Consider the following 26,004-nt stretch of genomic DNA (forward strand, 5'->3'; position numbering starts at 1 on the left):
TGCCGACAGAACATGTCAGCTGAAGAAACAGTGTTAAACCTGTTCGAAACGTACTGGTTCGAGCAGAGAGCCTTTGCGCCGAAAACGGCGCCGTTTTTTCCACAGGAAAAATCTCAAGAATCTGCTGCTGCCGTTGAGCCGAATCTGAACCGGATCACAACCCTAATGAGAAAATCGTACAGCGATCACAATCTCGGCTCCGAATTAGACCTCGCGAGCTCTCCGTCGCCGACGTCAGTCCTCGGCCCCCATCTTCAGACAATTCTCTCCGGCAAAGAAGTCGAGAGCTTCGACGAATCGTCGGCGCCGGAATTGGAACACATCAAAATTGGCGAGACGAAATTAGATCCAAAATCGGATAAGGTTAGGGAGAGGAGGAGGGGGAGAAGGAAGAGCGGCGCGAGCAGGAGCTTGTCGGAGCTGGAGGTTGAGGAGTTGAAAGGATTTATGGATCTAGGGTTTGTGTTTTCGGACGAGGATAAGGATTCGAGATTGGTGTCGATTATCCCCGGGCTGCAGAGGTTGGGGAAGGAATCGGAGAGTGTGATTGGGGGATTTGATGAAACGACGGCGTCGGCGTCGGTGTCGAGGCCGTATCTGTCTGAAGCGTGGGATCGTATGGAAGAGGAAGAGAGGTTGGTTAAGAATCCGTTGATGGATTGGAGAATCCCAGCTTTCGATAATGAAATGGAGCTCAAAGATCATCTCAAATTCTGGGCTCACTCTGTAGCTTCCACTGTGAGATGACGATGTGTGTTTGTGTGTGTTTGATCACTTTGGATTCTTGAATTTTTCCGGTGATTGATTTTTGGTGAGAAGTAATTATAATGAGAAAATGTTGTTATAAAGTTTGTACATGTAAAATTATAATAAAAGTGATCATAGCAAATATTTGATCATTTTTGTGTCCTTGATTTTCTTTAAATCCAACATTGATAAATTTGATAGGTTCATTTCCACATTCAAGTTCTACCATTTTTAAGCTCCAACATTTTAATCTTGTTTCATTTATGCACACTACATGTTGCTAATTTGCAATGCACGTGTAAATTAATAAGAGAATGAAATATGATTTGTGAAATTAGAGTACATATCATAAAGTACCGTTAATTAAGTGGAAATTACATGGAATCCAAGGAACTGTGAAAAAGGAACTGGCATAAAAGAATTTATTTGTGTCAGTGCTTTAAGAATATTAAATTGAAACAAAAGAGTAATTGGAAATGTGTGGCAAAAATGGTACACTTTTTATCAACGTTCGAAATTCAAACATATGTATGAATAGAATATAGATATACCAATTTCATATGGCTTCTGATTGTCGAGAGAAAAAAAAAGACCACCTTTATAATGTGCTAGATAGATTTGCACAAAAGTGGTAAGTAAGATTTCAAATTGGCTGATTCAATACAACTCTCTCTCACCCACCCACGAGAGAGAGAGAAACTATATTGAGTTTTTTTTTTTTTTTTTTTTTTTGAGAATTATTGAGTTGAATATCACGTTGTTTGTATTTATAGATTATTATTATCGCAAAATAATGAGCGACTATATCATTACTTATATCCAATCTAAATCTTAAAACAATCTTTTATGTTTTACCGGTCATCTTTTATTACTATTAATATGGCACATACAGGGCTCGTCCTATATCTCACAGGCCCTAAGCAAAAATTAAAAAATGAATCCTTATAATTTTCTTTTATATTGACGATACAATAATGATATATTAACATAATCGTTTTTAGCCAATTATTCAAAAGAGTTTTCACTTTGTATATTAATATATGTTTTAGAATTCTATTTTATTGTTGAGAAAAAAATTATATATATATATATATATATATATATATATATATATATATATATATTATACATATAAAAAAATGGGCCTCTAAAAATTTGGGGTCTTAAGCGGCATCATATTGAGCATGTGTTCAGGTATGAGCTTGGGCACATATATGAAAATAGAATACAAATTCGTGAGTCTATATCTACCGCAAATCGACGACAAATGATTGCAAATTCTCATTAAAAAAAAAAGGAATACAAAATTGAATTCTAAGTAAAATAATAATAATTCTACTTGTAAATTAACTAACTCACAAGAGCTTCCGGCCCTGTAAATTTGAACTTTTTTTTTTTGAGAGAGAATAAGTTTGAACATTTTAATTTACCTTAGTACCATTAAATATATGTAGCAATGTCAAATAAATTGTAAAGTGGCAAAGCATATAATACATGAATTAATACAACTTAAACTTGAGTTGAAATTCCACACCTTTGCTAATGGATATAATCAATAGTAACAAACCTGTGACAAAATAATACAATAATAATGACAATTGCGGATGTGTTGGGCAGCACTAGCAAAAACTTGAATATTGCCCCAAATTTTCGCGAGTGCTTGTCTTAATGTAAATTATTGATATATTTTAGAGCAACAAAACCGATCACCTACCCACCGTGGAAATATATAATATGCCCACCACTGATGTGACAATCTTAATTAGAGTAAGATAATTTTAATTAGAGTAAGATATGTTGATTCTCTTTCCAAATTAAAATTGCCACATCAGTGGTGGGCACATTATGCTTGCCCACGGTGGGTAGGTGATCGGTTCTGTTTAGAGCAAATTGGTTCAGCACAACTTTAATTATGCTTTGTTAAACATTTTCTTAATTATTGGCCACTGGTTAACGCTAGTAATTAACGCCCACTTGTTAAAAGAGGCTTGAATAATTGAACTCATTTTTAGGTCTTTTAGTATGGCCACGAGAGCTGAAAAAAGATTCTTCTAGACAATTACTGATTTTTAATTCCTTAATTGGACAAACCGATGATGTAGTATATATTTCTCAGACTCTTAAATCTACAATATTCTTTTTTATATAAAATTAACAACTAGTTCCCTATTGAATTGAGCTTGAGTTTTTCTAATCCAGTATTTCGAGCTTATGTGCTAAATTGAAATTGAACGAGCTTTCTACAATTTGATCAAAATTTAATACTACTACTATCAAGTAAATATTTATTCTTAAAAGTCTCATGTTTTACTTAAATTCGTCATTTCCTTATAAAGAAGAGAGTATGTGCGCATGTTTTTAATACCTAAAGAATTAAATAGAGATATATTCATTTGTAAATGATTTAAAAATGTATTACCTCTTATGAAAATCGGCACATATTTTGGGACATTCGAAAAAGAAAAAGTCTATTTATTTGAAACAGATAAAATATATTTTATCCATGTGGATGAAGACAATATAAATGAGAAGAAGTTGGATGATTGTTTTGAGCACGCTAAATTTATATTCTTTTAGGTGTGAATTTATGAATTTTTTTTATATAAATTTGAACTAAAATGAATTATTTTTTTTAATGGAATAAATTGATTGAGGAAAATGGTATAAAGATAATGTAAAAATTTAAGATTTTTTTTATATAAATAAAGTAAAAGCTTTTTTTAAGGTTCAATATAGTGAAATTATTTTGAATTAGCGTTTTCATATTCTTGCTTTTTTTAGAAATAGATACTTCATGTTAATGTGTGTCAGAAAATGGTAAGTGTGGGTATTTTTTTTAAGTTTTTATTTTAGTGGGTAGATTTTAAGTTTGCTACAAGAAATATGTTATTTTCAAAATCCACTATTTTTTTTGGTATCAATTAAATGATATAATCACAGCAATAAACACAATATGGAAGCATCAAAAGCAAGAAATTGACTATGGCCCTCTTCACTTCAGTTCAGGAACAGTTATAAGGTGCTCAAAAAATTAACTATTTGATCAAGTACTAACAATATGATGTATTTCCAAAAATGTCAAATTGTGTATAACAAGGTTATATATACATTTCTGGCATTTCTGCTTACGATGCACGAATGAATGATCAATCGGTCATGCCTAGCATTTACATATACGTATATATATACGAGGGCGGTCGAGAATAATGCTTACTGCTACTACTCCTTGTTCGAGATGGCCTCTGGAAGCTTGAACGTCGGAGGTTTATCCGCGCCTCTCCTAGAATACTCTCTCCATCTACGAGCAGCTGCAGCAGCTCGTGCGGCCCTCTCTTTCACTTCTTCCTCTGCAACAGAAAAGAATTTCAATGGCTTATTTGAATGTACAGAAACAAGATTATGCAATGCACAGAATTGAGAAATAAATGCTCAAAAATCGCGTTATCTCATGCGTAGAACTAAAGCTTCAACTCATCCTTTAAAGAAAGTATCTTCGCTCCCTGTTGCGAGGCTTCATTTCCTCGACATGAAAATGCTAGTTATTCAGCATCTTTAGCACTTACCTCAATCAATAGAGGTCATCTTTTATTTGGGAACAATGGCAGCGATATAAACCAAAAGAAAGGAAAAAGAAAAGAAACGAGGTTGTTCTTTCCTGATAATCAACCATGTGGCTATACGAGCCTTCTATAAACAGCAAACAAATGAATAAAAGGTAATTTTCATCTTTCCTTCTTACCATTACTTTCGTAGGATTTCGTTGATTTCGTTTTGCCCCAGAGGTTGTCCCAATACGTCGGAGTTTGACCAGAATCTTTCTGCTTCATCATCCTCACTTTAGCTTGTGCCTGTAACAAACGAGGCGTTTTCAAGGACTGACAACATAATAAGTTGAATAGTAAACCTCTCTACTGAACTCATAACTATGTAATATCATAATTTCATCCATATTTAGAATATGAACACTCGAGATATTGAATAAGGGTTCTTACCAATACTTTAGCTTGCCTCTTTTCCCATCTAACGCTCGCCTGCACAAGCAAGAGTACTTAGACATGTATAGCCACAAAGCAAGTTGCAAATCATTATTATCACGGCAACTTTCGATAATCAGAAGCAGTACTAAAGATTATACATGACTAATAAACATGAAGCCCTAAAATTTAGCAACTTTATATTTTCAAGTTCATAGTTTATCCACTAAAATCCAGCACTTTTCCCACGTGAATTCGCGCAAGACACCTGATGCAGTTACTAATACACCAAGAGTTTTTGTATTGTGTCTTTTCTGTATGACGAAATAAATTAAGCCTTGCATCATTGTCAGGACTTGTTTCCTCTCTTGGAGCAATACACAAAGTAGCATCTAATCTATCTCTATACCTATTAACAAAGTAGCTTTGTTTACGGAATTTGGTTTGCGGATTATATCCCTATTACATATTTAATTAAAGGGCAATAGTGTAATACAATATAGTACTATATTAATAGGTTTATCTATTACTATTATAAGAGTGTGTATTCTTACAAATTTTGATTATACCTAATATATCCTTATTTTTAAATTTGAAGGATAGTTTGGTATATATAGGTTTTATATATTTAATACGACAGGGATATCTTACCATCCGAAAGACATCTGCAGCTCCTGAGCCCATGCCCGAGAGCATCAAAGCGACCTGGTAAGCATAAATACGCTTGTAAATAAGCTAGTCGGGAAAACAATATATTCTAGCATTCATGCATTATGGCAAAGATATCAAGATCTGAAAATTAGAGATGATTTAGCATAAACAGGTACAAAAGAGACAGTTGCTTAAGAAACTCAGAAACAAGGTAGACAAGTTCAGTCCACAACAGGGCACGTCAAAGGCAGAAATTGCACGGGGATATGCATTCTTACATTTACTCTTTCTACTCTTCGCATTTCGTCTTCTAGCAGTGATAACTGAGCAGCAGAAGTCCAATGAATACAATCGACTGGGCTGAAATGAAGATGCACGGGTCAATAACTGCTGAAACTGGTCGAGTTAAACACGATATTTACTGTAAAACTACCTTTCAGTGCATAAATAAGTGAAATTTGACTTCTAAAGGAACCCCTATATAAGATATTAAATCAGAAAGGAGAGAAACAAAGAATGATTGCTCATTGGGCTACACTTTCTTGCCAAGTATTGGACAGTCACAAGATTAAACATCTTAAACTTTTTTATAACAAATTCTAGTGAAATGTATCCGGAAAAGAGAAAGGAAGAAGTGCAACAAAACTTACCAGCTCTCCACTGCTTGCTGAACTGAGTCAAGCATCCCAGGTTGGTTATAAGCTCTGGCTCTTCCAAAATCTTCTTCGATAGCAAAAACTGACGAGCAAACATTGGCACAATTCTTGCAACCTATACAATGCAAATTTCACTCAATCCATGTAAGCCCGCACGATAAACTTCATACCATTTTGGTTCTCTTACTTCACTTTAATTTCGTCCTAATGATACTATAAATGCACCATCATAATAGAATTCCCATTGACATTTCCCAATTACACTAGTAATTTAAGGTAATCATCAAGACATATATACATAATGAGGCAGAATCAGCTTCCATATCATTCCATTGTCCTTGAATGACATACTTCTTGAAGAGTTTATCCACAGTTTGAACTTGAATGCCATTTCTAAAATGAAATGTCAAAGAAAAAGAGATGCAATGGCAAAAATACCTATGCAGCTAAACTCATCCACGAAGACATGATCCTTTGAGCTGGAATCATCGAAAAACGGATTGATTGCAGTGAGAGCATATCCATGAATTTCATCATAAACCATTCTCTGGACAGGATCACTGAGAATCTAAAACAGATTAAAAGAAAAAGAGAGATTAGTTTCCAGCAGAAATATTGACAGACAAGTCATAAAACTCACCCAAAAAATCCATAAAATGGAACTTACAGCGTAAACCTCGTTTATGAACATGCAGAAATTTGTCGTCTCCGGATCATCACCACTCAAATCTGGATGGCAAGATTTCATGCAATTATAATAGGCTTTCTTTATTTGCTCCGGGGTTGCATCTGGAAGCTGGTGAGATAGGCCAAGGTGCAATTTAAAAATCAAAAGAGATATGAAAATCAATCATCATCTTAATGCCAATGAGACTATATATGAGTGAGTAACAAATACTTTAGCATATCATACACCACTGAAATATTATCATATTGCTCCTCTCTAAGTATTCTTGGTAAGCAGCTAATCAAAAAGTGGCTAAATAAACAGATCCTAAGAAGGCACAATTTCTTGAAAATAGACTAACCCTATCAACCATTACCATCATCAACAACAAAGCCAAATTGCAGCTAGTAATCCATTAATCATTACTTAGAAAGCTTCATACTTCTCAAATTTTTAGTTTTTTCATGACAGCATAATAGAAGACACAGACAAATTGGGAAAGCCTAATACATCAAGATTAACTAAAAAAATTTAAAGTCGAGATTTTTATTATTACCAGACCCAAAACAGCATAATAATCATCTGCAACATCCTCGGACGATGCAGCTTCCTGAGATGCAACCCTGATTCTGCCAATCCCTTTCCTTCCTCCTCCATAGCTGCTCCATCTCACATTATTCTTGCCTGTTGTGGGACATCTGTTTCTTGGGCACAAACTGCTTAAAGGGTTATGAAATTTGAGTGTATCTGTGCAAACTGGCGGCAATAACTGGGCCATTACCGAATCTCAGAATCGTTTCAAGAAAGAATGTATAATAGTAGTAGCTGCAGGCAAAAAAAGGAGGGGCCAGAAGAAATTAATCAAAATTTGAGATATTTTGGCGGTATGGCGGTATGTAGAATGTAATGGAGGAAAAAAATAGTGGTAGTTTGGAGAGGAAAATTGAAATAGTGGGAAATGGTGAGATGGCAGAAGGAAGGCCATATGTTTGGACAAGAATCTGGAGTGAATGTGAATCTGGACAAGAAAGCACGTGTCTGGACGTGGGAATTTCTGCCTTCCACGCTTTATGGAATGCTGCTGCACGCTTCTTCTTCTTCTGCTACAAGTCTTTTGGCTGCTGTTTAATTTGGATTAAGCTTATTGGTTGGTTTGATTTTGGTTGGTGTGTTTAGTGTTTACTAAATTTGAAAATCAAAATATGGGGAGTTAGGATTACTTGATACTCCCTTCCTCCGTTTCATTACGGAAAATTAGGGACTCAAATTGAGGAATAATTATTTAGGATGTTTTTCGTGCGATTCATGACGAATATCGAAATTAATAATTAATAATAATATTTAAACGCATTACTATATCCATGAAACGCAGATGTCAACATAAATATCTTCATTTTCTTTTCTCTTTCAATTTTTTTATTTCTATTTTATTGGAACGACTTTTATTGTTTTATATACTAAAAATTTTATAAATTTGTATTGTAATTCTAAATAAGATACAAAATAATGCAGAATTATTCGATTTAGTGTCCACAATGATTATACTACTTTTATTTGCACACGTTAAAAAATTGTATATTCTTGACGGACAGAAATAAAATCTTATAAAAAAAATCTACTAAGCACTATGTGATATAACCATGGTGTCGGTATATTTCTCCAAATCTAGATGGGAGCTGCGTATCCTAATTAATTTATTGTTAAATATTAAAATAAAATCTATGAACATTACTCCAATTTATAGTTACAACATACTCCCTCCAAAAGGAGGTGTTTAGTTTGAGGGATGAAATAGATGAGATTGATAAGATTAGAGGGATGATTAAATAATCGACCATACTTTAGGGTGATAAATAATAATTCAATTTGATGATTAGATGCAAACCGTATTATCAATTACGGGCCTCATCATGCAAACCAAACACTTGATTAAGGTGAATTATTTTATCAATCATGCATTATCACTCAAACCAAACGCCTCTAAGAATATGCTTATTTTCCTTTTTCGTTCGTCTCGCAATAGCACGTACAATCCATTTTTGAATACGATCCAACCACTGACTCTTTATTTTTTTTTATCATTGCTTTACAATACAAGTGAACCAATTTCTCCACTCACAATTCACTCACCTAATATTTATTAAAATTTGTGCCGAACAAACTAAACATACTCTTACAAAACGAAGGATGTATTTATTTTCGTTATATTTTTCAATGACACGCGCGCTTCAGAGAATTTCAATGGATTTTGGTGCCCAAGTTTGCAACCGGAGCCCAATTGTAAAATGTGGTCCTGGCCTAGGTAGTCCGACAGCTGGTTGGCCCAAGACCATGGTGAGACTATCTAGATGGATCCACCTCTTTCGATGCCCTTTTTTCTAAATCATATTTTTGATGGTTATTAGCGTGCATGTAAATATAATTTAATTATATACGATATTTGGACATTTTCGTGTCTTTTTGTTTGTTGTAAATATACGAAGTTTCGAGAATAACTTATCATAATGTGATCATTCAAAGCACAAGAAGTGAACATGAAATTACATACTCTAGAAACAAAACAAGAGATTCCTTATACAGATTTTTAAAGTAGTGAAATGCAAATTAAACCTCTCCTTTCTCAAAATAAGTATAATATGCATGGCTTCTTGGCTCACTTGGAAGCTGCATATGGTGAATCTTCGTATTTTCCTTGCCACCTGTAAATCGATTTATAGACATAATGAGTTCAAGTTCAAGCAGCATAAGTCATAGGGGGTTAGTTACCTCTACTTTCAATAATAATAATAATAATAAACCTGAATTCATCTCCTGTTGGAATCTTGAGTTCCAAATCCTCTTCGAATGGCTGGAATACCTGCTCGATCTTTTCTGCCTCAACGGCGTCGAGGGTCGGCGGGTCCCACTGCAGGCATATTTTCAGAAAAGGATGGATTGAGTTTGGTGTGGTAAGGACAAGAATGTCATGAGAGAGAGAGAGAGAGAGAGAGAGAGAGAGAGAGAGAGAGAGATGCCTTGGGTGCATTGTCCTTGTCAATTGTAACAGCTCTAATACCCTTGAAAAGAAATGGAGCAAAAAGCCCATTAAGTGAAGGCTAAGCAATTAGTAGACAACTGAAACAGGATCCAGAAATTGAGGCAGTTCCATGAGTACCTCATAAACATCACCAGATATCACGGTACGAAGAATATTCATCGTGATCCTGAACTCTTTCTTCAAGCTTTCGGCCAGTGTTTGCTTCCTCCCTTCACGAATCTGAACATAATCGGAACCACTATCAGGAATACGAGCAGAAGACAAATGCAAAATGCAGTACTTCTTTTCTGCTCGTGAAGTAAGACGCTGCAATGTCATCAAGACACAATAGCAACATATTGAAGTGTACAAGTCACTGTTAGAGACTACACGAACCAACAGTTGAAGCGACACCTCACAGGTTTCAAGCTCGTCTAAGTTACAAAATAAAAAAAAACTTGATGCATCAGCTAAACGAGAGACTAAATTTCTGGATATATATGTTTGTATTGTGGCGTAAATATTGATAAATATTTGGGAGAAACATTACCGAATGTAATGTTATCTTTAATGCTGTTGGTGATGATCTCTTAAGGCCTTTAAGGAATGGTGCAATCCAGCCATTTCCTTCTTTGCTCGCCTCAGCTTCCTGGTGTAACGGAATATAGTTAAGTAATCTACAGCATACATATATAACTTTCTTAAAATTACTCACAAATGACATTATGATCTCCTCCACAGAATCCTTGGCAAAGCACTCATCGATGATTGGTTTCCTGCATTAAATCCACAAGTATAAATCCTCAGAAATTTCAATATAACCAGTCCACTTTCTGCATGAAGGTGAAGAATGAGGAACATTACTTGTTCAGGATACTTTGTTCATCAATCTCAACATTTGTGGAGAATTCCTCGATTGCAGATTTGACAGCATGCTCGTCACCACTATTTAGACTTATCAAACGATTCTGTAGCTCGGGGAGTTTCTAATAACAGAATGTTTCATACATGCCGTAAAAATTAGACAGTTTCTAAATCTTAAGAGTTGAGATCAACTTGCAAGTTTCAATGTGAGAATCAAGGGTTTCCCTATACCTACATTCACACCAATAATTAACACGCCATATAAAAGACAAACGTAGACGATGGGATGCTTGGTGCAAAACATAATCCTTTAATATGCATTATACGATATAAAATGATGTACGATCCTGAAGAATTTGTTATTGTCAATGAAAAAAAGTTATCAACAATGTAAGTAAATTTTAATCGTTAGATCACATGCTGATAAAGACCAAAGAGTTAATAGAAATTATCTAACCTCAGAGGGGACAAGATGAGTAGCAAATCCTGCTGTAACCAATTCTGCGCCGTTCAGCCTTGCCCCAGTCAGGCCCAAAAATTCCCCTAAGCAATTCCAAGAAATTAGCCACGCGTTTAGAAAGAAACATGTAGAGCAAAAAAGAGCTCTTCATTTATTTATTTAATTTCTTGATCGTACATAATTATTCGACTCACCTAGATGCCCAGGGAGGTGAGAGAGCATGTATGAAAAACCACAATCAGTATGAAAGCCAATGCTTGCCTCCGGAGTTGCGAAAACCTAGATTAACATATCGTAAAAGAAATTATTAATGTCCAAACACCATAGTAGAATACAGAGAAAAGAAGGATGCATTATACTCACACTTTTCTCCGTGACAACAGAGAACTTCATTGGGACCATTAAGGATGCACCTCCACCCATGGAAATCCCATGAACTAGCGCAACCTTACAAAGTAAATAATAACTAGTGAGTATTACCATTAACTTTAAAATATTGACTGATATGTAGGGAATTTTATTCCCGTGTGTGAAGTGAGTTACGTCGACACCTGAGTTTTCTTATATGTATGGATGTGGTAACAAAGCCAATACATTCTGTACACCACTTCTAGACTTGGATCCTCTGGAAAATGAACAAGCATAAGAAAAGGTAAACTTCTATCAGTTTCATAGATAAACAAAATGCTCGAATAAGACCTTTCGCCCACTTACTTGACATTCTTCCATCATAAAACATTTTAAGATCCCCACCAGCTGAGAATGCACGGCCAGTTCCCTAGAGAAACATGAGAAACTTTGAGCTTAAAAATGTGGGCTTTTGAATAAATAATTTCAAACTAGTTACACTTTTTAATATTTATATCTGTCACTACGGTAAAAGAGTTTTAGTTATGAACTGACCTTAATTAGTATGAGTTCTGCTTCGTCATCTTTCTCCCATTTCTCCAGAAGCCTTGCCAGCAACTCAACCTAGTCCAGTTTTTTTGGAATTTTTACTTAGCAAAACATTCACAAAAACGAAAAGGCAAATTGGAAAGGAAAAAAAAAAGAATTTTGAGTTTGATTTCCTTAAGTTACCACTTCAAATGAAATAACATTCAATCGTCGAGGCTGGTTCAAGGTAATCACTCTTACATGGCCTACTTCCTCACCTAGAACAACCTAAGCAAGAAATTCAGATAATTGTTGGTATAAGCAGCTAATTATTCTCAGTTACTACTGAAAGAAGAGCGACACGATGTGCAATATATGAACTGTAAACCTATTTTCCTCCCAAACCACATAAATTAAAAGCTAGGCTGCATAGTACCTCTTCATCTGGATTGACAACCACTTGTGCCATCGGAATATATACCAGCTTTACTCAACAAGATAAGAGAGGAAACACCTACAATTTTTAGAAGGTTTAAGTCAAAGCATAAACCACAAATTCGAGGAAATATGTAAGTGTATATGTATATACATGCATGTATAAGTCAATATAAGATGATAATGACCTTTGAGTATAAGTAGTCACATACAAACTATAACATAGTACTCACAAAACAAGAAAAGCAACCTGAAATCACACTTAGCAATCCTTATATGCCATTTTAAGATTCTTTACTTACATCGACACACAAGGAGCGTGTGTGTCATAGAGAGTTTGTGCCTCTCATATAAGTAGGATTAGCAACAAGCTCCTCGTTAAAAGACTTGTTCTGAGCTAAACAATTCCATGATAGCAAATCCTACTTATATGAACTATCAGTTGATGCAAAATCTTACACCTATCAGGAACATAATCCATACTAAACAATAAAAAGACTGATAATGGATCACATTTTATCCACATACACACTTCATGCACAATAAAATCGAGACGACATTCTTCCTGAACTTCGAATTCAGGTGCATCTTATCAACCAGAAACAGCTAAACCTCAATCCTTCACCATTTCAATCTAATAAATAAACATGAACAATTGAACATCATGATCCCTTATGTTAAATATCTTCCCAACAGAGAACTACTCAAGCACAATGATATGAATTAAGAAAATAATTCATCTAAATGTATTTAGAGCACCAAATCTTCAGTCTTTGCTCAAAAAAAAAAAAGTTTTGAAAAAATCAATCAGTCGAATGCACATAATCAATAGAAACGAACTGACAAGATTAAATCTTTGACAGCTAAAGTAGGGGCAGAAATCAAGAAACTAGCTGAAAATCAAGGCAAAATGATCCAAACCGTCACATAGCACAGAAGAATCAAAGATGTAAACATTATTTCTGGGAAAAATCACTCACAGAAAAATGCAAAATCTGCCACTCTCTCTCTCTCTCTGAACTCTTCTTTAGCAAAAATAGGAGTAGTTGTGATCATAAAGTTCAATGATATGGGAATATAGGAGTGAGGTAGTTGGAATTTGGAAGTGGGGCTTCCAGTCTCCGCTTGCCAGTTTGGTGAGCATATGCTTTCTTCCTATTTTCCTCGCCTACCTACCGCTACCAATATTCTATTTCAAATTTATGCTTCCTTTTTTCCTAAATAAAAAGAATTACTACTATGTTTTTCTTTGTTTTATTTTATTACTGCGATTCACGTGGAAAAGACATCTGTCGCTGTCGACATCTCCCAAATTAGTAATTACAGTAAAATTAATAACGAAGTTGGGCTCTGAGAAAAGGCCCAGTTAAAATAAATCATACAACCAAACCCAATACCTTTTCTGGTCCATTTTAGGCGACTCCCTGTTTAGGCCTTGCATATATTATTAGATTTTTTAATAAATAAATTAAAAATGATGTCATTTCAACGACGTAAAATATCTTAATTTCCCACATCTTTAACATTTAAAATTGTCACCAACTCAATTTACAAGAGTTAAATAATGTACTCCCTCCGTCCCAAACGAAATGTCCTATTTCTTTTCAGCACGAAGATTAAGAAATGTGTATAAAGTAGATAAAGTGGGTTGGTGAAAATTATTTAAATATTAAGTATAGAGAGAGAATGTATTGCCAAAAAAGGAAATAGGACATTTCGTTTGGGACAGCCCAAAAAGGAAAATAGAACATTTCGTTTGGGACGGAGTGAGTATTAATTAAAAAAAATTAATAATGTATTAATTAAGGTTGAGACTAAAACCATCTCAGGTGAATTTATTGGAGTAAATGGGTGTATTTTCCCTATATATGAGTATATAATTAAAAATATATAATCATGGGGGAACACATTAACAAAGAAACAAGGGGTTTAAGTCCCCACCAAACTTTTTTTATTCTGTTTTTTCTATTGCCAAATTTATTAAAATTTTCCGAAATTATCTTTTTCGTCCTTATTAAATAATGTCACTGAAGATTGAATCGTAGGTTAGAGGATGAGGAAGGCTGAAATTGGAGAGAGAGAAGCTGCTGAAAGATAGATATGAGAGGAAGAGAAAACAAACCAACAATGAACATGTTTTTCTATGTATAGATATGTCCAATTTTATCCCTATTGTAGTTACACTTTTTTTTATGATATATATACCCTATATATATATATATATATATATATATATATATATATATATATAGGAATTGGTTCAATTGAGATTTATATATATTTTGAGATTTTGAGATAAATGAACATATCAATAAATTCTTTGAACATAACCAATATAACTGATGAACATATGAATCTATTTAATTTATTTAAAAAACACGCCACTTGTAGGGATTGAACCCCAGACCAACGCGCGTTCATAAAAATTAATTGACAAGTTCATCAAAATGTACTTATATGTTCATTTATCTCAAAATCTCAAAATATATATAAATCTCAATTGAACCAATTCATATATATATAAAAGGTATAATAACAATAAATCCTTTACTAACTTTGTTTTTTGCGTCCGCCCACCCCTGAATCTAATCATGTGTTACAGCTAAACCCACATTAAATGTCATACTAGATTTTTATTTTTCATTTTTTAAAAAAATTATTACAACCAAAGAAAAAAAAAACCCACTCACATTCTAGCTCCTAGGGTGACTCGAACCCCCAACTTATTGGTTGGAGTAGAAGCGTCTTACCAACAGATTGCGCTTCATTGTCAGATTTTTATTTTTCATTAAAATGTAGCTACTACAAGTTTACATGAAATATATTTAGGGTAAATTTATCACGAGAAAATGTGAGATAAAAAAATTATTTTTATTTTTTTTCCTCTCATTTTATATTAAAAGAATTTCACGCTTTCTTATTCTTTATTTTTACAATAAATAATTTAAAGAAAGAATTTTTTATCCTTTATTTTTTATAATAAATTTACAACAAGCGGAGAATTCGGCAAAAAAGTGAAAATGTGGGATATCAGTTACAACTTCTTATTATAATAATCATCGATGTCACAGTAAGCTATATATCAGTTACAACTCCTTATAAAAATTATATAAGTAGTCTTGTTGTAGCATTCTTACATTACATATTTGATTTTCCTATTGGAACTATCTTAATTTAGATTTATATTATTTTCTCAATAATTACTCCCTCCGTCCTATTTAACATAATTTCTTTGTCATTTTGGTTGTTTCATTACAAATGATCCACTTAAAAAAATAAAATCTTTTTATCTCGTAAAAAATTGTGAGTTTCATCACTTTTATTCTTTAATTACTTTTTTCTTAATAACCGTGCTTAAAAGTAAGGAGTTATATTTAGTGGGACGTCAATCCTATCATATATGGTAGGTGTAATAATTTGTGTGTGTGTATGTGCACATAAATTTGAATATTTGTGTAAACTAAATAGAAGAAGATTCTAATCGAAATTAATGTGGGATAGAGATGCATGTGCAGGACAAGAGCTTCAGTTACAACTCCATCGTCTATAATTAACTCCACCGCAAATTCAAAACCCAAAAATGGATGCTTTCATCTTCTCTCTCACCATTTCTTGCGCTCTTGCATCCTTCCTCTACGTCTGCAAAATCTTGAATTGGGTATGGTTCACTCCCAAAAGCCTCGAAACCCGCCTCCGGCGGCAGGGCTTCGCCGGAAACCCTTACCGTCTCATCACCGGAGATCTCAAAGAGATCGGCATCATCGCCAAACGAGCCGAGTCCAAACCCATCAACTTCGACAACGACATCGTGCCTAGGGTTTATCCCATCTTCCACACAGCTTTCCAAAAATATGGTAACACACCACTTGCTCTCTTCCACTAATGGTGCGTTTATTTTGATGGAAAATAAGAGAAATTTTCTCTGGCCATGACGGGATATTTTATCGAACAGTTCATTTTCACTCATTTTTTATATTTTCTCGTCTTCTTTAGTAAACATATGATAAAACAAAGAAAGAAAATATACGATTTTTCTCATCTTTGTTTATCCATTTTTCTTCATACAATTAAAGTAAATACACCCTAAATTAAATAAAAATATATGATGATTTAGAAAAAATCGCAGGTGAGAAATGCTTTGTGTGGTTCGGACCAAGGCCTGCACTGATAATATCGGAACCTGAAATTGTAAGAGACATTTTGTTGAAGAATTACATCTTCCAGAAGATTCCAGGAAGCCCATTGGCTAGGATGCTGGGGAGGGGACTGGTGATGCTTGAGAAAGATGAATGGGCCAAGCACAGAAAATTGATCAATCCAGCCTTCCATGTCCACAAACTAAAGGTAATTTGACTGTAATTAATCAACTCTAAGTGCACATTAATGAATTCTAATTGAATTTAATTAATGTGAATGCACCGTACATCCAGATGCACATAAGATGATTTTTTTTATTTTTTGTTATATATCTATGTCCATCAAAAGTGTGGTGTGGTCGAGATACGATGTATATATGATGCAAGAAGCGATCATCGAAGTTGATTTATTAGAAAATTAATAAATATTTGTGAAATAAGTTTTTTTGGTGAATATTAAGTGTGAATGAAGCTGTAGTTTTTGTCATTGATTAATGTGAGTTGAAGAGGTTTTTTATGACGGTAATTTAGACTGATTTGAAAATTAGGACAAAATTTTTTGGATTTTCAAAAGTAGGACACTAATTAATAAGTGATGCACACACATGACAACTCTTGGCCCATTTTAATTAGTGTCCTACTTTAATTTACAAGCCCTAAAATTTAGTTTTTAGCTCATTCTAGTTTCGAGTAAGCCCGAAACTTTTAAAATGGGTCAGGGATCGTCCTGCAAATGCATTACTTATTAATTGGTGTCCTAATTTCCAACTTAATCTAAGTTAGTGTCCTAAAAAACCCTGTAATCGACTAATGTCGATGAAATTAGGGTTTCATTCACGTTTTTGGCATTTGGCAGTGGAAACTAAGGTATATATTTTGATTTTGTTGGTTGTGGACAGCATATGGTTGGATCATTTCACTTGAGCTGCACTAATATGTTGAGAAAATGGGAGGAGATTGTAAGGAGCGATGGGCCGACGGAGTTGGATGTGTGGCCTTATCTTCAGGCGATGACGAGCGACGTGATATCACGCGCTGCTTTCGGAAGTAGCTATGAGGAAGGAGGGAAGATATTCCGGCTGCAGAGAGAGCAAGCCGACTGCATCTTGCGAGCTAATCGCTCTCTCAACATTCCAGGATGGAGGTTTGCTTTTGCCTTCTTAATTGTAGATAAATTATTATTAAACTTTCAAATGGTTTTAATTTTGCACAATAATTTTGAAATCTGTATTATAATTACTCAATATTGCCCATTTTTCGACTAAACTTAGTACTGAAATGGTTGTCTCTGAAATCCTACTTATCCGAATTCGCCGATTACTCGGTTTGTAAAGATAGCAAAATGAATGAGATAATATTATTTCAGACCGCCACTTCAACACGAAGTTTGACTGAAAAATGAGTGAGATGGTAAAATGAGAAAAAAAATTAATAATTTTAATACAAAATTTAAAATTAATGTGCACAATTTTTATTGTTTGAAAGTTCAATAATTTATATGTAATTAAACTTCAAAAAATATCGGGGGCTTTTCTGCCTTCAAAATTATGGAGGCAATCATATTAATTTACTAAACAATTACTATTATTATTATTATTTGGAAAATGAAAAAAAAATACTTGGGATTGGAGGGTTTTAATTAGGAGTTAATGGGCTCAATTAACCCTTCTTGTATAAGAAAAGAAAAAAAATGTCCACCAAAATAAAAATATGGAAAACTAGCATTTTTTAACGTAAATGTATAATTATACCTTTAATACTGTTATATACTTTTTCGTAAAAGTGTGTAATAACATAGAAGCGTGTAACTGCGAATGGGTTTTAATCATGTTTTTAACTTCTAATTCATAAATTTTTATTTAATTGTTTATTATTCTATAATTAAATAGCTATATATGTTTGCTGTGCAGGTTTTTGCCGACGAAAGAAAACAGGAGGATGAAGGAGCTGGCCAAGGAAATCGAATCCATATTTGTGAGCATCATCAGCACTCGAATGGAAAGCTGCAACAAGGAAGACGACTTGCTGGGAATACTATTGGAATCCAATTCCAACGAAATCAAACAACACGGAGCCAAGTGTGGGATGAGCATGAAGGAGGTGATTGAAGAGTGCAAGATCTTCTTCTTCGCCGGCCAGGACACCTCAGCATCCCTCCTCGTCTGGACCTTGATTCTGCTCAGCAAGCACCACGACTGGCAAGCTCGTGCCAGAGACGAGGTCCTGCAAGCTTTCGGGAGGGATAAACCAGACTATCAGGAGCTCACCCACCTCAAAATTGTCAGTATATTTCTTCAGTCTGAGCATTTCTTGTTCATGGATTTTTATGTGTTTGTGCATGTGTTTTTAGTTTCCACTTAAGAATGATATGATCCTTAACCTATGTATATGTGTATATATATATAGGGGGTTGCATGATTTTTATGATAACTATATTTTTCGTGGAAATGTGATAATACTGCACTGAATGTATAAGCCATTACATTCATCAGTGAATTTACTACTCTCTCCGTCTAATTGATAATGACTCATTACTGTTCGGTACGATTATTAAGAAGAAGAGTGATTAAAGGAAAAAAGTGATGGAAAGTTGTTTAGCCCACAAGTTTTTATGAGAGAACGTGGTTTTCTTTTTTAGAACAAAGGAAAGTGAGCTATTATCAATGAGACAGAGAGAGTATATATATCTGAAAAATGAAATTTCACTATATGGGATTCGAACCCACCCAACAAGGTGATGCATTTACCATCATCTTGATGAATGAATGCAGCATCTGGATTCCAATTCTGAACGGAGCGAAGGTTTTATTTTTTTCGAATGCATTATTTTAACCGTGAATATGTAGTTGTCACGATAATCACACCCTATAAAAAAAGTAGGTTCAAATGAAAACTTTTATTTCAAGTGTGAATGTAAGAATCATTTTCAACCCTTCTTCGACAGCAAAGATTTATGATGAATGCAACACCTGAGTTCAAATTCTACGAAGGAAGTATATATATATATTTTCGAATGCAGTTGATTTCACGATATAAATATATGTTGAATGAACATATATTCATTTTCATCTCTAATATGGGAGAGATGCATTTGCAGGTGAGCATGATCGTGTACGAGGTTCTGAGGCTGTACCCGCCGATAGTGATGCTGGCGCGGCTGACGGACAAGGAGTGCGCGTCGGGGAAGGTGAGCGTACCCGCCGGGGTGCAGCTGATGCTGCCGGTGCTGCTGCTGCACCACGACCGGGAGATATGGGGCGACGACGCGAAGGAGTTCAGGCCGGAGAGGTTCGCGCTGGGCGTGTCTGAGGCGACGCGGGGGCGGCTGGCCTTCTTCCCCTTCGGGTGGGGGCCGAGGATTTGCATCGCGCAGAACTTCGCTCTGCTGCAGGCGAAGATGGCGCTGGCTACCATACTGCAGCATTACTCCTTCCAGCTGTCGCCTTCCTATTCGCACGCTCCTCGCACGGTCGTCAGCCTCCAACCTCAGCATGGAGCTCCCTTGATTCTTACAAAGATTTGAGGTTGTGTCGAGTTTTAATCTGTTGCAGATTTGTTTGGTTGTTTGTTTCTGTTCTATGATTTATGGCTGCAGTGATGAAAACTTAATAGTATTATTATTCTACATTTGTAGTTTTTAACAATATGCCCTGCTTCCATGGCCTAGCTTAATCCTTTTATTGATGAGACTGCATATTATTGACTGGACTTCTCTTTCGATTTCTTTCATCTCTTTTGTTGGCAGATATCTACAGTTAAGAGATCATCAAATTTAAGATGATCTATCACACGAACATATAAAATCAATATTATTATTGTAATTAATTAATAACTTATTTTCGTACGAGTTAATTAATAATTTGGTGTCCCACTCCATATAGAAGTTTTAGTTTTAATTTGATTGTTTTTAGTAATTTTTTCTTCAATTTTAATTTCTTATGTTTCATTCTAATTTTAAGTTAATTAACTATGGTTCCCTAATCTCGACGATGAAGCGCAGTCTGTTGGTAAGACGCCTAGAAGACTTGAGTGTGAGTGTGTTTTTATTTAATTATTTGGGTGTAACAAATTTTTAATTGAAAAAAAAAATATGGTTCCCTAATCGAATTATAATATGTGTAATAATTTTTTATATTTATTTTTCAATTTTGTCCAGCGTGACAGTGTCCCATTCCGCGTCCCACAATTCCGCGTGCGGATGGGATCCAGTGTCCCACAATTTTTTTTTAAAAAATATGGTACACTGAATCTCATTCCGCGTGACAGGGGTCACAGTTCTTTTAAATGACAACTAATTTTTTCAGCTATATATTAATAGAGAAATACTTGTCTAATATTTCTGATAGAGAAAATATGCGCCGCAAGCTCTATTGTAAACAAATTAACGTACCTTACATATATGATATATATATATACGTAAAATGAGTCCACAACTCAACTTTGAATTAATTCAAAAAAAAATTAAAACTCAAGTTTGAATATGGAAACAATCATATCTAGATGGAAACATACCCTAACTCAACTAGGAAACAATCATTATATATAAGTAAAGTCGGTCCAGAACACTCTATAAATATACACCAATTAATCCTCCAAAATCTGTATCTCATTAATATTCAATTAATCAACAAATTTTGGAAAGAAATAGAATCAACAATGGCGCGGCGGTTCCGGCGCGGGGATCTGGTGGAGGTGGCGAGCGTGCAGGAAGGATTTGTTGGTTCCTACTACGAGGCCACCGTGGTGACCGATCTCTCAAAACATGGTTACTTCGTGCAGTATCGCACTCTGCTCAAGGACGATCTCTCGGGCCCGCTGCGTGAGGTGGCCTCCGCCGCCGAGGTCCGCCCCAGGCCGCCGCCTGTTCCGGCGACGGAATACCAGCTGCACGACGTGGTGGACGCGTTCGACAACGACGGGTGGTGGTGGGGGAGGATCACCGGCAGAAGCGGAGATGGTTACACGGTGTTCTTCGAGACCACCGGAGATGAGATCTTTTACCACAGGAGTAGGCTGCGGACTCATCAAGAATGGAGCAATGGAACTTGGTGTTTAGCAGAGTTGATTCCCATAGATTAATTATCATCATGTTACTTGATTTTTACTTTTTTGAGTTTTCTTTTCCCTGTGGCTGTGGGGTCGATTAGTTACGAGCTGTGTGAATCTAATTAACTATTAGGAAAAAAAAATCTGACATATATATGTTTCTTTCATAAATAATGTAAACATACCAAAAGGAAAGAAGTTAATTGTTTCTTTTTGGATTGCTGTATATTATTCTTTGTGTCCTTTTAATTTCGTATTGAAAACTCATTCTATATACTCTCTCCGTCCACGAAATGAGTACCCATATTTCCTTTTTCGTCCGTCCACGAAATGAGTACTCATTTTCCTTTTTGGCAAGTGTACCACACACATCTCTTTAATTAATACACTCAAAAAGTGGGACCCTTAAACTATTAACACCACCCTCCATACATTTCTTAAAACCCGTGCCGTCCACAAATGGGTACTCATTTCGTGGACGGAGGGAGTAGTAATTAATTTTCATTGAATTATATTGATTACTATTAGAGCCCGTGCACAATTCTTTTGGACTTAATTATCACAAACAGATCATTAAACTGAAATCCACATGATGAGGTTCCACAAGTACAAAAATACAAATCACTATAACTAAAAACAAAATAAACAAGAAACGGAAATTCAACCATATGTAATTAATTAATGAAGTCTTAAAGTTTAGTAAGAATCAAATGCGCTCCGTATTGAGGCTGGAGAGTGATGAGCGCGTGCGGAGCATGCGCGTACGACGGCGACAGCTTGAACGAATAATTCTGCAGAATCATAACCATCGCCATCTTCACTTCCAACATAGCAAAATTCTGCCCAATGCAAACCCTCGGCCCCGACCCGAACGGAATATACTTAGGCTGCCCTCGCGTCGCCTTCGACACCCCTTCCGCGAACCTCTCCGGCTTGAAGCTGGCTGCGTCGTCCCCCCACAGCCGGCTGTCGTGGTGCAGCGCTAGCAACGGCAGCACAAGCTGCACCCCCGCCGGTATAGTAAACTTCCCAAAATTCGCCTCCTCGTGAGTAAACCTAGTAAGCGTCGCTCCCGGTGTGTACACCCTCAGAGCCTCGTGGAGGATCATGTTCATCTGCAAAACACGCGTTAGATTTATAGATATATAGTAGTTGCGGTTTTCTCTAGTATAAATTATACTTCCTCTGTCCCAATAGTAGTGTCCCATAACTTTTCGGCACAAAGATTAATAAATATGTAAAAAGTAGATAAAATGTGCTAGTGAGAATTATTTAATTATTAAGTATAGAGAGAGAATATATTACCAAAAAGGGTATGAGACATTACTATTGGGACAGTCCAAAAAAGAAAATGGACACTACTATTGGGACGGAGGGAGTATAATACTCACAGTTTTGAGGTGATTTAGGTCTTGATAGTCGGGTTTGTCTCTCCCGAAAGCTTGCAAGACCTCATCCCTGGCACGGGCTTGCCAATCGTGGTGCTTGCTCAGAAGGATCATTGTCCAAACCAGCAGAGACGCGGAGGTCTCCTGTCCTGCAAAGTAGAAGACCTTGCACTCCTCCATCACTTCCTTGATGGTCATTCCTGATGCATTTCCATTCTCTTTCATCTCTTTGGCGTTGGATTCCAATAATATTCCCAACAAGTCATCCATGCTGGCTTCCCCTGCTTCCATCGCTTTCATCCTCTTGTCGATGATGCCGAGCACTAGCGATTCGATCTCGGCCACGATTTTCTTCATCCTTCGATTCTTTTTGGTGGGAAGAAAGCTCCACCCAGGGATGGATACATGGCGGGTCGCCTCGATGATGCCCTCCGCCTGCTCTCTCTGCAGCTGGAATATCTTGGTTCCTTCCTCGTAGCTGCTCCCGAACGCAGTTCTCGAGATCACGTCGCTCGTCATTGTCTGTAGATGGGGCCACACGTCCACTTCACACGATCCGCCTTCCGGCACGATCTCATCCCACTTGCTCAGCATATCAGCACAGCTCAAGTGGAACGCTGGAATCATATGCTGTTGCACAAAGTGCATGATCAACATCAAGTTCGTTCGTACACAAGAACAAATTAAGTAGGTAACACCGTGCATGGAAATTAATTACCTTTAGCTTCTCGACGTGGAAGGTGGGATTGATTAGCTTCCTGTGCTTGGCCCATTTGTCTGTCTCGTATGTTGCTACTCCTTTGAACATTCTAGCAACAGGATTGCCAGAAGGCTTCAGGAATACGTAGTTTTTCGCGAAGATCTCTCTTACTATTTCAGGGTCAGTGATGCTTACTGCAGGCCTTGGCCCCAACCAAACGAAGTTATTCTCACCTGTACAATTCATAATTAATTGCAATCATAAACTATAACTCATTACTTACGTACTCATGTTGCATGCATGCATGCACGACAAACTACGTACCATAATTTTTGGTAGCTTGGTGGAAGATGGGAGTAGCTCTAGGCTCAATATCATTGGTAAATTCCATGGGTTTGGACATGGCATCTTCGGTGATCCTCTCGATTTCTTTGAAATCTCCATAGAAAAGCTTGTAAGAATTGCCGTTGAAGCCCTGCTGCCGGAGGATTTTTTCGAGATTTCTGGGCGTAAGCCACACCCAATTTAATACTTTCCATAGATATATAAGAGCTACAAAACCGCAAGATATTGTAACTGACAAGATCAAAACGTCCATGCTTAATTAATTTCAATTTGCTTGCACTAGCTAGTGAGAAGATATGGAGAAGATCACATCAACTCAGTTATTTGTAGATGATGATCGAGAGCAACTAGTCGGAATTGAATAGTGCTGTTTAATCTGTTTCCATTCTGGACTTTTCAATCGTCATTTTCGTCGGCTGTTTAGTTCCTGGATTTGGGTTTCAGGCCATTAGTTTTTTAGATTCTATCCAAAAAAATTATAACATGTGGGTGGGGGGTGGGGTGGGGTGGGGTGGGATATATGTATAGATTATGCATGGTTGCAGGAGCAACTGGTTGCTGCTTAGCATCGTCAAATTGGCACACTGTCTCGATATATTATATATTATTTACACATGTGTAATGAGAAATGATGTGTTAGTCACTTTATGTGAACATCTATTTAACATTATTTTATATGTTTATTTAATATTTCATAAATTATTATTTATATAAAAAATAGTATAAAATTACGTTAAATCAAAGATTAATTCATTTTGTTTATTCATATAAAATAAAATAAAAAATATTACTAGTATAGATTAAATATGCATGAACAACAAAATGTACGTGTCTATATAAGTAACTAGAGAAATGAGTTATACTATCTTTCGTAAGAAATAAGAATAATGTATAAGTCAGTATATAATTTGTAGAGTATAAGAGTTAATGGACTCAATTAGCCCTTCTTACATAAGAAAAAGAAAAAGCGTCAATCCAAATAAAAATATGGAGAAACTAGTCTTTTTTTTAATGTAAACGTACAATAATACCCTTAATACTATTATACACTTTTTTGCAAAAGTGTGCAATAACGTAAAAGTGTGTAATTGCGAAAAAATGTGTAACAGTACAAAATACATTGTTATACACTTTTTCAAAAATCGTGTAGTAGTGTATATTACACTGTTACACACTAAAATGGTATTTTAGTCAGAAATGCTATTATTTTCATATTTTTATTTATATGGTTAGAATTTCCTATGACTAAAAGAGATTGACTAACATTAGAGTGTTGTCTCTTGGGATAAGGTGCTTATAAATTATTGCACCGAAATTCGATTAATTAATAAAAAAAAATTGTAATCTCTGGATAAGTAATCAATTATAGAAGTTGAAAATATAATTACAACACGTGTTTGGCTGCCAAACATTTTGTTTTCATTTAATTTGGCACACGGTCCACACGGATGATTTGGATTGAAGATGCCGCGCAGCTGTTCAAGACTTTCAAATTGCTTTTGGCACTGTGTTCATATTAGTAACTACCATACCACTAGGTCCACTATAATAAGATGTTTTTATTGATAATGATATTTATAAATATTATTCAATACAATTATAATATATTAATGTAGTTAGATAATTATTATGCATGTCATAAAAATAAAGACGTGTTATTAAATTTAATGACGTTAACTATTTATGTGATATGTAAAAGTATAGTTATTTCTATGACAAGTGTATATATTCTTTATGATAACATATTTTATATTTAGTTATTTGAACATTTTAATTTTATTAATAATAAACAAATATTACCAGTTTATTTATTTATTTATTTATTTATTTCTGAATTTTCAATTTTTTTATTTTCGGAATTTTCAGTTTATTTATTTTTGAATTTTCAGTTTATTTATTTTCTGAAAAATTTATTTCCAGTTTATTTATTTATTTTCGAATTTTAAATTTTTTTATTTTTGGAAAAATTTATTTCTAGTTTATTTATTTTCCAGTTTATTTATTTATTTCTAAACTTTCAGTTTATTTATTTTCGAATTTTTA

General features: G+C 35.2%; 6 protein-coding genes across 6 annotated transcripts; 3 read left to right on the top strand and 3 right to left on the bottom strand.

Annotated features, from left to right (window-relative positions):
- The first annotated feature begins 12 nt into the window (after window positions 1-12).
- LOC131009962 (uncharacterized) lies at window positions 13-747 on the top strand. The gene has a single exon (XM_057937358.1). It carries the CDS (start codon window positions 13-15, stop codon window positions 745-747), a length of 735 nt encoding a protein of 244 aa, XP_057793341.1.
- Window positions 748-3,795: 3,048 nt separating this feature from the next.
- Window positions 3,796-7,726, bottom strand: LOC131009133 (chaperone protein dnaJ C76, chloroplastic). Its single transcript, XM_057936353.1, has 9 exons — window positions 7,252-7,726; window positions 6,696-6,824; window positions 6,467-6,596; window positions 6,023-6,143; window positions 5,651-5,732; window positions 5,373-5,426; window positions 4,740-4,778; window positions 4,487-4,595; window positions 3,796-4,094 (listed from the first exon to the last, which is right to left on the bottom strand). Exons 1-9 carry the CDS (start codon window positions 7,471-7,473, stop codon window positions 3,967-3,969), a joined length of 1,014 nt encoding a protein of 337 aa, XP_057792336.1. The 5' UTR covers window positions 7,474-7,726; the 3' UTR covers window positions 3,796-3,966.
- Window positions 7,727-9,178: 1,452 nt separating this feature from the next.
- LOC131009134 (3-hydroxyisobutyryl-CoA hydrolase-like protein 5) lies at window positions 9,179-13,561 on the bottom strand. Its single transcript, XM_057936354.1, has 16 exons — window positions 13,327-13,561; window positions 12,348-12,425; window positions 12,116-12,199; window positions 11,939-12,007; window positions 11,750-11,813; window positions 11,587-11,660; window positions 11,399-11,482; window positions 11,230-11,314; window positions 11,033-11,118; window positions 10,576-10,697; window positions 10,427-10,487; window positions 10,262-10,360; window positions 9,850-9,951; window positions 9,710-9,751; window positions 9,494-9,600; window positions 9,179-9,394 (listed from the first exon to the last, which is right to left on the bottom strand). The coding sequence occupies exons 2-16, from the start codon at window positions 12,378-12,380 to the stop codon at window positions 9,349-9,351; spliced, it is 1,158 nt and encodes a 385-aa protein (XP_057792337.1). The 5' UTR covers window positions 12,381-12,425; window positions 13,327-13,561; the 3' UTR covers window positions 9,179-9,348.
- A 2,291-nt stretch (window positions 13,562-15,852) lies between these two features.
- On the top strand, window positions 15,853-20,135 carry LOC131009135 (cytochrome P450 CYP72A219-like). The gene is made up of 5 exons (XM_057936355.1): window positions 15,853-16,200; window positions 16,473-16,690; window positions 17,382-17,626; window positions 18,393-18,762; window positions 19,580-20,135. Exons 1-5 carry the CDS (start codon window positions 15,927-15,929, stop codon window positions 20,003-20,005), a joined length of 1,533 nt encoding a protein of 510 aa, XP_057792338.1. The 5' UTR covers window positions 15,853-15,926; the 3' UTR covers window positions 20,006-20,135.
- A 1,003-nt stretch (window positions 20,136-21,138) lies between these two features.
- Window positions 21,139-21,561, top strand: LOC131009963 (protein AGENET DOMAIN (AGD)-CONTAINING P1-like). Its single transcript, XM_057937359.1, has one exon. It carries the CDS (start codon window positions 21,139-21,141, stop codon window positions 21,559-21,561), a length of 423 nt encoding a protein of 140 aa, XP_057793342.1.
- Window positions 21,562-22,024: 463 nt separating this feature from the next.
- Window positions 22,025-24,295, bottom strand: LOC131009136 (cytochrome P450 CYP72A219-like). Its single transcript, XM_057936356.1, has 4 exons — window positions 23,941-24,295; window positions 23,635-23,849; window positions 22,920-23,546; window positions 22,025-22,643 (listed from the first exon to the last, which is right to left on the bottom strand). The coding sequence occupies exons 1-4, from the start codon at window positions 24,212-24,214 to the stop codon at window positions 22,218-22,220; spliced, it is 1,542 nt and encodes a 513-aa protein (XP_057792339.1). The 5' UTR covers window positions 24,215-24,295; the 3' UTR covers window positions 22,025-22,217.
- Between the last annotated feature and the right edge of the window lie 1,709 nt (window positions 24,296-26,004).

This window comes from Salvia miltiorrhiza, chromosome 2 (genome assembly GCF_028751815.1).
Source record: "Salvia miltiorrhiza cultivar Shanhuang (shh) chromosome 2, IMPLAD_Smil_shh, whole genome shotgun sequence".
Classification (NCBI taxonomy): Eukaryota; Viridiplantae; Streptophyta; class Magnoliopsida; order Lamiales; family Lamiaceae; genus Salvia; species Salvia miltiorrhiza.